Source organism: Natator depressus, chromosome 7 (assembly GCF_965152275.1).
Source record: "Natator depressus isolate rNatDep1 chromosome 7, rNatDep2.hap1, whole genome shotgun sequence".
Taxonomy (NCBI): Eukaryota; Metazoa; Chordata; order Testudines; family Cheloniidae; genus Natator; species Natator depressus.
In genome coordinates, this window is record NC_134240.1 from 111,394,190 (window position 1) to 111,407,150 (window position 12,961).

The 12,961-nt window shown below is 39.5% G+C and overlaps 1 protein-coding gene across 1 annotated transcript in view; it reads right to left on the reverse strand.

The window, feature by feature from the left end:
• FHIP2A (FHF complex subunit HOOK interacting protein 2A) overlaps positions 1 to 12,961 on the reverse strand; it is a 52,537-nt gene that overhangs the window by 16,151 nt on the left and 23,425 nt on the right. The window contains exons 6-14 of the mRNA XM_074959281.1: positions 12,582 to 12,854; positions 11,543 to 11,739; positions 10,153 to 10,267; positions 9,964 to 10,040; positions 9,672 to 9,864; positions 7,525 to 7,694; positions 6,438 to 6,581; positions 3,918 to 4,008; positions 1,247 to 1,390 (exon numbers count right to left, since the gene is read on the reverse strand). Coding sequence (XP_074815382.1) covers positions 1,247 to 1,390; positions 3,918 to 4,008; positions 6,438 to 6,581; positions 7,525 to 7,694; positions 9,672 to 9,864; positions 9,964 to 10,040; positions 10,153 to 10,267; positions 11,543 to 11,739; positions 12,582 to 12,854 — 1,404 coding nt within the window. The remainder of the gene's footprint in view (positions 1 to 1,246; positions 1,391 to 3,917; positions 4,009 to 6,437; positions 6,582 to 7,524; positions 7,695 to 9,671; positions 9,865 to 9,963; positions 10,041 to 10,152; positions 10,268 to 11,542; positions 11,740 to 12,581; positions 12,855 to 12,961) is intronic.

The window sequence follows — 12,961 nt, forward strand, 5'->3', positions numbered from 1 at the left end:
AAGGGGGGTGGGGGAGCGATTGGTAGTGGACCAAGGGTGTTAAGATAGAAAAAGTGAAATAGGGTTAACCAAAAAGGATTTCTTTTCTACCCAGAATTATATTCTGTAAATTCCACTATACTAGTCTGGACCTCATGTATTAGACTCATGTTTTTTCAGCAAGATGAGCCCGTTAAATTCACAGCCAATTTGTTCACCCCTGATAACTACACTTTTAACATTGGTACATAGCGAAATGGTGGAGAGACCTATTTTTAAAGTGATCTTGGAAAAAGTACCCTCTCGAAATTTCCTTGCACCATTGGTGAGAGGAGAATATTTATTCCAACCCTGAGAGAGCCTGGGATGATATAGTAATACAGTTTGGCTTTTAATTTGCTGCACAGTGCTTTGAGAACAATATTATATAGTAAAGATCTAGACTGTAAAATACTCTAGATACTGAAGAATTTACATGGCTACCTGTATAGCCATGTATAAATGCTGGAAAAATCAAAATAGAACAAATGAGACTGATACAAAGACCATGTAGTTATAAAACAAAAAGGAATATTAGAGGTAGTTAAAAAGTTCTTCTCCTATCCTTTATTCCTTCATAACACCCCACCTCCTCCTGGAAGGACAAACATGCAAGAAGGACTTGTGCTTTTGTTAATTTGACAACAGGAGATCCTATGTATCATGTTGCCCTCCATATACTGTAGTGACATTTCTACTCTACGAATCATCTGTAGCTTTAAATGACATTCAGTGGAGGGCATCATTCATGAAACCATTTAGAACACAAAGCAGGTAGTTAACACAGATAATTATAGGTTTCAGAGTAGCAGCCCTGTTAGTCTGTATTCGCAAAAAGGAGTACTTGTGGCACCAGTCTGTAAGGTGCCACAAGTACTCCTTTTCTTTTTACAGATAATTATGGTGTTCAGTGTAAGTGAGAATGTTGTCATCTACCCTTGCTATTGATAAAGTGCCAATCACTTCAGTATTTAGTAATCTAGAGAGCCCTAAAGCAAGGATAAGATAGATAATGCTCCCTCAGCATGTTGACAAGATTGCCAATATTAGTAAAAACCAACAACTTAACAGCTACTAGTTAGTGCAGTCAAGCTACACAGAATTTGTTGCACAATAATGCACTACTATGTTAAACATCTACAGTGGGTATTGATGTGACCAGGTGGAGATTAGTCATTTATCAGGGATAAAAGCATCAGAAAAGAGTCATAACAATGTGTTTTGTTACCTGATCGAGAATCCTGCCCATTCTGTCAAACAGAATTTTCAAGAAATGTCCTTCAAAAAACGATGCTTCTAAATTGCACTTTTCCAAAGATTTGGGAGACCCCGGCCATTCCCATCGTAAACAGATTGCACAATAATCCCGGAACTGGGAAGAAAGAGTCAACAATACATACTCAAACAATTGAAGAGGGAAAAAAAGCAAGAAGCTACAAACCTCTGTGGAAACCATTTCCTTTTAATAACCTACACCACTTGAGAGTGTCAATGGCAGCTATCTGAGAACTCCTATTCTTAGAATATTCCCATTTTGAAAACATCCAGGACAAAAATTATCAGCCTTCATTCAGTCACTTTATTTTCCTCTTGATGTGTGCAACATTATGGGGGACTTATACAGGCACCCAGAGGGGAAAATGGAGACCTAAACTAGCCACTTGCTTGGGACACAAATTGGACAGGCACAGTAACTTACACACACTGGGTGTGATTTGCCTAAACCATCAGTAACTCCACTGAAGTCAATGGAGTTAAACTGGTGCCAGAGAGGGAAGAATCAGATCTAGGAATTCCTCTTCAGTGCACACAGCATAGGTACTTGTGTATCTTCCACTGGGCTTCCAAGCACAGATGCAAAGAGGCAGAGCAGCTGTTTGTGTGTAACTGCACCGATGTGGAGGGTTATGTTTTTGTGGGTGGAATAATTTGAGACCATGCATATCATTGAGAATAAGAGGCAGAAACCAATCCTACTTTCAAACTGCTCCCAGAATCCTCCTTTTCCCAAGGCAAGAAAGAAATAAGAGAAGACAGTGTGCCCTTTCCTGCATCCAAAATTAGAACATTATGAGAATTTTACTGTTCCTGCTATTTTTGCCTTCACATTTTCCTCTCTTTTCAGGAAATCATAGAATCATAGAATATCAGGGTTGGAAGGGACCTCAGGAGGTCACCTAGTCCAACCCCCTGCTCAAAGAAGGACCAATCCCCAACTAAATCATCCCAGCCAGGGCTTTGTCAAGCCTGACCTTAAAAACCCCAAAGGAAGGAGATTCCACCACCTCCCTAGGTAACGCATTCCAGTGTTTCACCACCATCCTAGTGAAAAAGTTTTTTCTAATATCCAACCTAAACCTCCCCCACTGCAACTTGAGACCATTACTCCTTGTTCTGTCATCAGCTACCACTGAGAACAGTCTGGATCCATCCTCTTTGGAACCCCCTTTCAGGTAGTTGAAAGCAGCTGTCTTCTCTTCCGCAGACTATACAATCCCAGTTCCCTCAGCCTCTCCTCATAAGTCATGTGTTCCAGTTCCCTAATCATTTTTGTTGCCCTCCGCTGCACTCCTTCCAATTTTTCCACATCCTTCTTGTGGTGTGGGGCCCAAAACTGGACACAGTACTCCAGATGAGGCCTCACCAATGTCGAATAGAAGGGAACGATCACGTCCCTCGATCTGCTGGCAATGCCCCTACTTATACATCCCAAAATGCCACTGGCCTTCTTGGCAACAAGGGCACACTGTTGACTCATATCCAGCTTCTCGTTCACTGTAACCCCTAGGTCCTTTTCTGCAGAACTGCTGCCGAGCCATTCGGTCCCTAGTCTGTAGCGGTGCATGGGATTCTTCCGTCCTAAGTGCAGGACTCTGCACTTGTCCTTGTTGAACCTCATCAGATTTCTTTTGCCCCAATCCTCTAATTTGTCTAGGGCCCTCTGTATCCTATCCCTTCCCTCCAGCATATCTACCTCTCCTCCCAGTTTAGTGTCATCTGTAAACTTGCTGAGGGTGCAATCCACACCATCCTCCAGATCATTTATGAAGATATTGAACAAAACCGGCCCGAGGACTGACCCTTGTTGTTGTTAAAACCATAAAGGAAGCACAGAAAGCAAAGCTTTCTATTTGAATGTGCGCTTATCAAAATTCAGAGAGTAGGAAATCCTTAGAGTACCACTGCATGTATTTTTGTTCTCGTTACTCTACCCCCACCCGCCATGCACCCTATATGCCCAATTCTGTTCCATTACAGGAGAGTCACAGGACTTCATGAGAAAGGCAGCAAACGAATGCTGATTGTCCTCTGACCAAGGAGACTTTAGATCATGTTTTTAGAAATAAAATCTATGTTTGTTATTTCAAAATATGCAAAATTAAAGCTTTCCCTTCCCACCAATTTCTTAACATCAAACCTGCATGCCTTAGGCTGCACATTAGTCTCACTGAACCATTATTTTAAAGCACTAGGATGTTAACTCTTCTGCAGAATTTTAACATCCACTAAGTTCTATCAAAGATCTTGCCAGGCAGTCCTCTACTGGAGAGGAATGCAGATAAATGCAAAGGCAATTTATGAACCAATCTGTGGTGCAGGTTTGTTACAGGAATATTAATGCATTTAAAATCATCTATAATTCCCATTAGAGCTGCGTAAGGGGGATTCAGAACTCAATTAAAAATCTCTAAAGGTAAATTCCTGATTAGTCCAAGGCAATTGAATTTTCACCTTTCCCATTACTAGCTTATCTTCAGATATTTTTAGTAGAACGGTACGTGTCCCCAAATCCTTTGTAAATTCTCACAAGCAATTCAAAACCCAGAGCATTGGCTAATGAAGAGGAAAAAAGAAGAAACGAAAACGAAAAAGAAAAAGACTATAGTTGTGTGACATACTTGTCTGTGGGCGTCTCTGAGATAGGTATCATAACCTGTGCCCTCTACATGGTATGATGATTTGGCTTCTTCAGGTACTAGACAGAGAAAGCTAAAAAGGAACAAAAATACATTAATAAATAAATCTAGTCCCACAATGGCAGGACACTATTTTTTCATTATCAATACATGAGTGGTAGATAAAATAATGACCCATCTCTTCCAGTTGACAGAGGGGGTTACCCAATAACATTGTGTGAGGAAGAAGGGCTATGAAACGTACTGAAACATGTCTATCTATTTAACTACTGCCTGTGCTAATGAATTGTGGGCATAAGAGTTTGAATATCTAGCACTGAGTGTGAAGAAGCCAGTAGAGGGCTAGTGACTTCTGAAAGCAGGGAGGCAAAAGTGAAGTGGAGAATCATAACCAATTCCAAGGATTTGCTAAAGATCAGACTACATCCAGCTCAAAGCAGAGTTAGATGGAAAGTCTACTGGCAAATAAATCAAATAAAAGAAGGGATTTCATGTGAAAAGTTATTACTAATTGTTTTTAGTTAATAAATCATTAGTTTGTCAGTTTTCTGTGATGAAAGAACAGTTAAGAATTTACATGATTTGCAATAACATGTTCCTGTTACAAATATTGCTGACATTTATTGTGATACAAAAACTACCACCTTGGCAGTCACAGAATTATCATGAATATAGCACAAACAGGAAATGGTGGCTCTCACTACCCAGTTTCTGGACAGTTAGAGAAAATGTGGCTTAAAGATCTTGTATCCAATGTTCAGCTTTCCCTACAATCATGGAACTATCACTGACACCAATGGGAGTTCTGTGTACGGAGGGAGAGAGGAATACAGGAGTCTGAAATCTGCCATGTGGATCTTATTATGTAGGAAAAAAAGTTCATTCTTCCATCAAAGCACTGCAAATACCTGGAAAATTTCCATTCCGCTGATGAAAATATAAATGGGCAGTTTAGCAGATTGCTTTTTGTCTGTGCTCCAAACCATGTCCACCATAAACTGGATGCAACAGTATATGGGGGGAAAAACTATGTATTCAATTCCATATCCATTGGTCTCAGTCTGTTTCTTGCCTCTCACACGACTGATTATTTTTGGGTACGTAGGTAGGTCAGCACTAAAATACCAGTGCTCCCTCGCTAATATGTATTAACTGACCAAATACCATCTAACCTCAATTTTCATGTTAATGACTGGAAGAATTACAATCACTAAATAGTTTAGATCAGAGAGTCTGTCCTCTTGGACATGTTGCTGTCCAGTGTGCACAGCCAAATGTTATAGGGGCCAGAGGTGTGACATGGTCCCCAGTAAGCAATCGGTTACCTATAACTCAGCTTCTCCCTCCCCTTCCCTCAGGGGAAGGACTATGGTCAAGCCCTGTAAGAGAGGCTGCTTGAGAGATGAAGCCAAACAGAATGAATATCAATGAGAAGGGATAGCTTTACACTCAGATTCATAGATTCCAAGGCCAGAAGGGACCACTGTGATAATCTAGTCTGGCCTCCTGTATAACACAGGCCATATAACTTCCCCAAAGTAACTTCTTTTGAACTACTGCATATCTTTTTAAAAACGCATTTTGATTTAAAAATTGGCAGTCACGGAGAATCCACCACAACCCTTGGTAAATTACTGCAATGGTTAATAATCTTTATTGTAATACATTTACATCTTATTTCCAATCTGAATTTGTTTAGCTTCAACTTCCAGCCATTGGATCTTGTTATCCCTTTGTTTATTAGACTGAAGAGCCAATTATTAAATGTTTGTTTCCCATATAGGTACTTAAGATTTGATCAAGTCACATCTTAACCTTTTCTTTGTTAAGCGACATAGATAGAGCTCCTTAAACTTATCACTATAAGGCATGTTTCAGAGTAACAGCCATGTTAGTCTGTATTCGCAAAAAGAAAAGGAGTACTTGTGGCACCTTAGAGACTAACCAATTTATCTGAGCATGAGCTTTCGTGAGCTACAGCTCACTTCATCGGATGCATACTGTGGAAGCTGCAGAAGACATTATATACACACAGAGACCATGAAGGAGGTATTGTTTCATGGTCTCTGTGTGTATATAATGTCTTCTGCAGCTTCCACAGTATGCATCCGATGAAGTGAGCTGTAGCTCACGAAAGCTCATGCTCAAATAAATTGGTTAGTCTCTAAGGTGCCACAAGTACTCCTTTTCTTTTTACTATAAGGCATGTTTTCTAATCCTTTTATCATTCTTGCAGCTCTTCTCTGAACCCTCTCCAGAGACCAAAGACCTAGGATGGACCTCAGGCTGGAAAGGTTTTCTGTTCTCTTTTGGTTTATGTTGAACTATTTTATTTTCTTTCTATAAAACACTAACCGTTATGGAATAGCCTACTGAATGAAACAGTTTATTTCCGGTGCATCATTCCTCCAAGTTACACAGAACATCAGCACTATGCTAACTACATCCCTGATTTAAATTACACACACAAAACAGCTTTTTAAAATTATTTTTTCAACTCACCTATTTACAATTTTATGAACTTCAGTCTTCCCATCGTTTTTTGGATGTTCTGGGCTGATGGGAGGAGAAGCACTTAGCCACTCTTGATTCGACAATGTGTTATCCGGAGAAAGATCAGTAAATAACGGATCTTCTTCCAGGTCTCTGTAAGTTTACATTAGACAGAGACACCAGATAATTCATGGAATTTTAGGGAAGGCAGGAAGCCTTCTGAATCAAAGGCACATTCTCTATTTTTCTTCTCTGACCAGCCAGCACACATTCTAGACTATCACAATTTCAATACCACTTCACTGAATTATTATTATGCAGTATCAACATTTATAAATTGATGACTAACTTAAAAAAAGAGAGAGAGGCATAGTCTAGTGGTCTGAGCTGGAGCCAGGAACTTCCGGTTCTGGCTCTGATGCCGAATACCTCTGCATATCAAATCACTTAGGCCCAGATCCTCAAAGGTATTTAGTTCTAATTTCCATTGGTTTCAATGAAAGTTAGGAGCCTAAACACCTTTCAGGATCTGGGCCTTAATCTCTTTGACCCGATTTCCCGCCCTCTCATCCCACCTGTAAAAAGGGGATAATGCTTATATACCAAGCACAAAAGGGTGTTTGTAAGCTTCATGAAAAACTATGAAGCTTAAAGATACTGTGGCCCTGATTCAGCAAGATACTTAAGCATATGACTAACCTTAAGTATGTTAGCAACCCCACTGAAGTCAATGGAATTGCTTGTGTGCTTCAAGTTAAGCCTATGCAAATTGCTAAACCAGAACCTGTGTGTATTAGTATGTAAGAAAGACAAGTTTGCTAATTTACAATCATCTATCACTGTTCTAATCACATACATGAGCTGCTCATGGAGTAAACTGTGCAACAACTAATCTACATTGACTATGGTTAAATCTTTACAATGCTGTTAACACAAATGGCAAATGATGACAACTAAATGTCATCCACGTTCAATTTTATTTCAACTAGATAAAGGAAGAAAAACTGTCTTAAAGCTTTTTTTTTTAAAAAAATAAAAAGTGAAAGGTGTACTCAGCCATCGTGAAGTCCCTCACCGATACAACAGAAACACTTACACTGCTCCTGCTATCTGTCCATTCTCCACCACATCTTTATCTTCCTGACAGGGTGGTTTATATTCTGTGTAGTTTCTTTCTTCTAAATTTCTTAGAACCAAGTTGTAAAGAATGTGCTCATTAGGTTTTTGTAAAAGGTGCTCAAACATTCTTAAAGTCATTATGCTGATCTGCAACATAAAAAAAAATAAAGGATTAAAATAAATGCAAGCAGTGTTTCCTTAAACCACTGTTCTTAGCTTACTAAGAGTAGCTGTGTTTATGCATGATGGGAGATTGTTCTTTAATATTAGTCTTTCATATTACAGCCAAACTCAAATATCCTAGTCAGGAACTCAAATATCCTAGTCAGGACTGGATGATCATCATACTGGGTGATCTATTAATGTAGATGAAGAGACCACACAAAGGTCAGAAAGAATATACACATATACACATGACAACCTTTAACTTTTCTAAAGCATCAGATAGACAGAGTCCTGTAAAAGAGGAGAACTGTGCCAAATTAACAGTAACCCTGCCCAAAGAACTTACAATCGAACGCTTTAATTCTACAACCAGACCAACATGGGCAGGCCCCTGCACTTGTGTAGACCCAGATATAGGATCAAGGCCTAAAAACACTAGTGGATACAATACAGAATTGACACAGAGTGCCATGGGGATTTTATGGCTGGAATTATAGGCCGAAAATGTCAAACCAGGATGCCTAAAGTTAGACACCTAAAATAAAAGTGGCCTGATTTTCAACAATACTGAGCACCCGCATCTCCCACTGACTTCAGTAGGATCTGAGTGGTGTTCAGTATGTCTGATATTCAGTTCATTCATTTAGATGCCTAAATACAAATTTAAGTGCCTAATTTTTGGTGCCCTGGTTTGTAAGCTTTGGCTGCTGCATTTAAGTAGGTAGGTGAAATAGACATATAAAGACACAGATTCTTAGCTCAGGCAGGTTTGGGAGGTCTTTCTGAAGCAGAGGGCAGGGGCTTGGAGTATTTAAATTGAGAGGCTGCTCTAAGCATAAGGGGTGGTGTAAAACAGAAAGCACAAAGCCAGGACTGAAAAGGCTGACTCATCAAGCTGTTCCAAGTGGGAGCCTCACTGCAGTCAAAAGAAAAGGAGTACTTGTGGCACCTTAGAGACTAACCAATTTATTGGAGCATAAGCTTTCGTGAGCTACAGCTCACTTCATCGGATGCATAAAAGTGGAAAATGCAGTGAGGATGTTTTTATACACACAGACCATGAAAAAATGGGTGTTTATCACTTCAAAAGGTTTTCTCTCCCCACCCCACTCTCCTGCTGGTAATAGTTTATCTAAAGTGATCATTCTCCTTACAACGTGTATGATAATCAAGGTGGGCCATTGTGGGGTGGGGGGGAGAAAACCTTTTGAAGTGATAAACACCCATTTTTTCATGGTCTGTGTGTATAAAAACATCCTCACTGCATTTTCCACTTTTATGCATCCGATGAAGTGAGCTGTAGCTCACGAAAGCTTATGCTCCAATAAATTGGTTAGTCTCTAAGGTGCCACAAGTACTCCTTTTCTTTTTGCGAATACAGACTAACACGCTGCTACTCTGAAAACTGCAGTCAAGTGATTTCAAAATGGCTCTGCATAGAACAGCTTAAGGATCAGGGCATAAAAGGAATGACAGCACCTTCTTAGTCAGCACATTTGCACAGTGTATAGTCTCTGTCCTATCTGCTGACTTTAGTGACAAGAATACATTTTTACTACTTTTTATCTGTCCGCATTCCAGAACCTGCACAACTAAGGGAGAGAGGGGATGATGCATCATCAATACAACTACAAATTCAACTCCCCATGTAGGGGCCAGAATCTATCCTCAGTAACACGTGTACAAGCAACCCCAAACGGACATACATAGCTGCAAATAATGTTAAAATACAGCACAGAGAATCTGATGCTCTAGTCAGAGTCAACACCGAGTTTCACCTCCCAAGGGAAGTTCTGTAGGGCTGGCAGTTAGAACCCTCCCACCCGCCATCTTTTTACCTGTAAAACTCAGCTAGAAGTGACTGACACACAATAAACATGGGACCTCAAAATGCCATTTTTGCAGTCACTTTTCACAGCAGAGCAGCATTTTAGACACATTGACATGACGATTTCTCACCTCATCAGAAATATGGTCACAGTGCTCGATTAACCTGTGTCGCAATGGATGTCTGTTGATGTCTGTCAGGGTTTCTGGCTCCCTGTGTCCTCCAAGTATAAAGCCAACCATTTCTTGCAGCAACACATCTGAAGTGACTTGACGGACAATACGATGCAACAGTGCTGTTGATGTAAGGATCCCAATCTCTGAACTGAATAAGAAGTTTAATGTTAGCTACTGGATTCCAACTGAAAATATCAACTTAACTTGTTTTCTATCCAGCTGTTCCACATGCGAAGAGACTACTCACGTTTGCATCAGCTGGGGTTCCATGACACCAACAAAAAATCGTTCCCGTACAGATCTTGCCATAGCAACAGCAGTAGTCTAAAACACAGGCCACAAAATGTTATCCTTTCAAACTCCAGAGATGTGGAACAATATTATTTGCCAAACTAGTTTTGGATTACCCATATTTATTCCAGAAAACATTTCAAACCTTTTGTGCTTCTTTAATAAGTTGATCACAGTAGTCAAACCAGGAGAGAAATGAAATCAAGGCTCTTTTCCCTGGAAAAGCAGATGCATCTTCTTTGTGGCTATATGAATCCAAACTGGAGGACACAAGAGCAAATATATATATTTAGTTTAGATACCTTTAAAGAACACTGGGCCCAATATTACTCCCACTGAATTCAATGGCAACATTCTCCATCTGCTTTAATGGGAGCAGGAGTGCAATTAGAGAGAAAAGAGGGAATATTAACAGTTTTCCTGCTGGTCTTCCACAAATCCTGCAGTGCTATCATTACCAGTCCATTGATTTCAACGGCATGCTAAAGTATACTTGGTATGGCCAGCAGAAGAATTCTACATGGATGGACCTAGAATGTTTTAACAGGTTTTTAAGTCAGAAGGGTCACCTAATCTCACCTCCCAAGTAACAGAGGCCATAGAAATTGACCTAGTCATTCCTGAGGTAGTGGGATTATTCTTCCCTAATACATAAGTGAACACTGCCAAGCCCACTCCATAGTTTGGGGCTGAACTAGAGCATATTTTTTTCAAAAACAGTCAATCTCAATCTGAAGTCTCCAAGTGATGATGGATTCACCACATCTCTTGGTAAGTTGTTCTAACAGTGGATTACCCTATTAAAAATTGCATCTTATTTTCAATTTGATTTTTAGTTACTTCTATTTCCAGCCACTGGATCTTATATCACCTTTAGCTGCTAAAGAACTTTTTAAAATCAGATATATCATTCCTGTGTAGAAACTTAAGACCACGATCAAGTACTGGGACCAAGACAGTATGCTGGGGCAGGGTACGGGGAAGTAAATTCCAAAGTAAAAAGTATTTTTAGAGTCTAACGTACAAGTAGTTAGAACAACAGGCTTACTATCGTTTGCCCCATGTTGATGAGTTATATAATAATTGTATTTGCCCTCTTGACTTTTACTACCAAAATGTTAAAACCGTCCTTCATCAGATACTTCCTGTTTCTCTTGGATCCGTGTGCTCACTGAACGCACCAAAAAGTTTGTCTACTAATTTCCTATGTCCTTGACATTCAAAAAGGAAAATAATCCAAGGCCTGATTCTGCAGTTATACCACAGACAGATCTCTAATCTAATTCAATGGGAGAGCTGCTCTCAAATGACTGACTGTGCATGGACTGGCAGCCGAATCTGCCCATAACTCAATAATCACTGCAATGTATGTCTCAAGTCTTAAGAGTACTACTATATTGTATCTGGATTCTGTTAATGAAACTGCTTGCATGGTGCCTTATCTGTACTAGAGGTCTTAGCTAATGGCAGAAATTTAGTTTCAGTATGTGGTACAAAGTTATCTGAAATATTAAAAACAGAAACAATATTCTTACCCCCAGTTAATTGCCTCAACCGATTCAATATCTAATGGATCCACGGACAGAGGCAGGGCTTTGTAGAGTGTGGTGAGCCTGTCCGTCAGCAATTCACATAAGCAAGTGCTCTGAGTCAAGCACTTGGCTGCTGCTGGCTCTGGCAAACTCACTAAGAGCATGAGGCCTTCACATGCCTTTACTGCTACTCGACCATCCTGTCAAACAGACATGGAAGAGTTAAATAAATCAGGAACGATATTTATTTGAAATCAAACACCAGAAACCAAAGGATCTTTGAAACAGAATCAAAAAGGGACTGAGTGGATTCTTGATGTTCCGTGTTCAGAAATTAGAACAGATATTTCTACTAAATTTCTTTTAGAATCTTTCTTTTGAAGAGGGTTATTGACATGGTAAGCATAACATTCAAGTTTATACAACCAGTGCTAAAGAGTATACACTGGCTTGGGCCTAATCTAATGTAAAACATCACTTTACAACTATGGGGTATGTAAAGTTTTCTGCTCTTGATACCATTACAGTAAACAGGGCCTTACTTATTCAGTTCCCCTTGAAGTTAATTCTAAATGATCCCTTTGAATTCAGCAGGACTTGAATCAGACCCATAGTGGTTGTTTTGACAAGAAATCAAGTTCACAGACAGAATCAGGTCTACTGAAGCTTTTACAAAAAGTGTGTTTGGTTTATTATTTTGGTTTAATTGACGCTATATAAAGTAGCCCTTTCTTCCATTTTCCATATTCTTTTGTGATATAATTAAACCACTCAACTTGCTTTGGAAGCATACAACATCCTTAAACTAGTTGATCCCAATGAATATCAGAGATTGCAGTCAATTCATTTTCTAGAATTTTTTGTTTTGTTTTCACCTGGAAATTTGCAAAAGAAATGGTCTACCAAAAAAAGCTATCTGATTTCTTAAGCATTAAATGATATATATACACACACACATATCTATTGTAAATGACTCCCTTCCAGCAACATCCAAAACACTTTACTCATTTTACCACACTGAGTAGAATCGAAAATGACTCACTGGGCTTTTTGTGAGATTTAGCAAAGAATTCACTAAATTATAGTCTTGGTTTAGACGAATAGCTGAGGCCTCAGGTGATGAAGTGACATTTAGTTCATCCAGACTTGTGGATAGATCATCTTCCTTCTCTATTTGCTCCGCTCCAGCAGCATTAGATATTTCTTCAGGTTGAACGGACTGCCCAATGTCTGTCATCAACGAATCCTGGCCTTTTAGCATGTCTTCTGTAATTACACTTGCTGATCCTTTGGAAGCCAATGCTTTTAACTTGTTCTGAAAAGCATTACATTAGGACAGGAGATTATACTGATCAAAATGCTGTTTGCCCTAAAGCGGAAATTTACGAAAATAAAGGTTTATGTAACACATACATCAAGTAC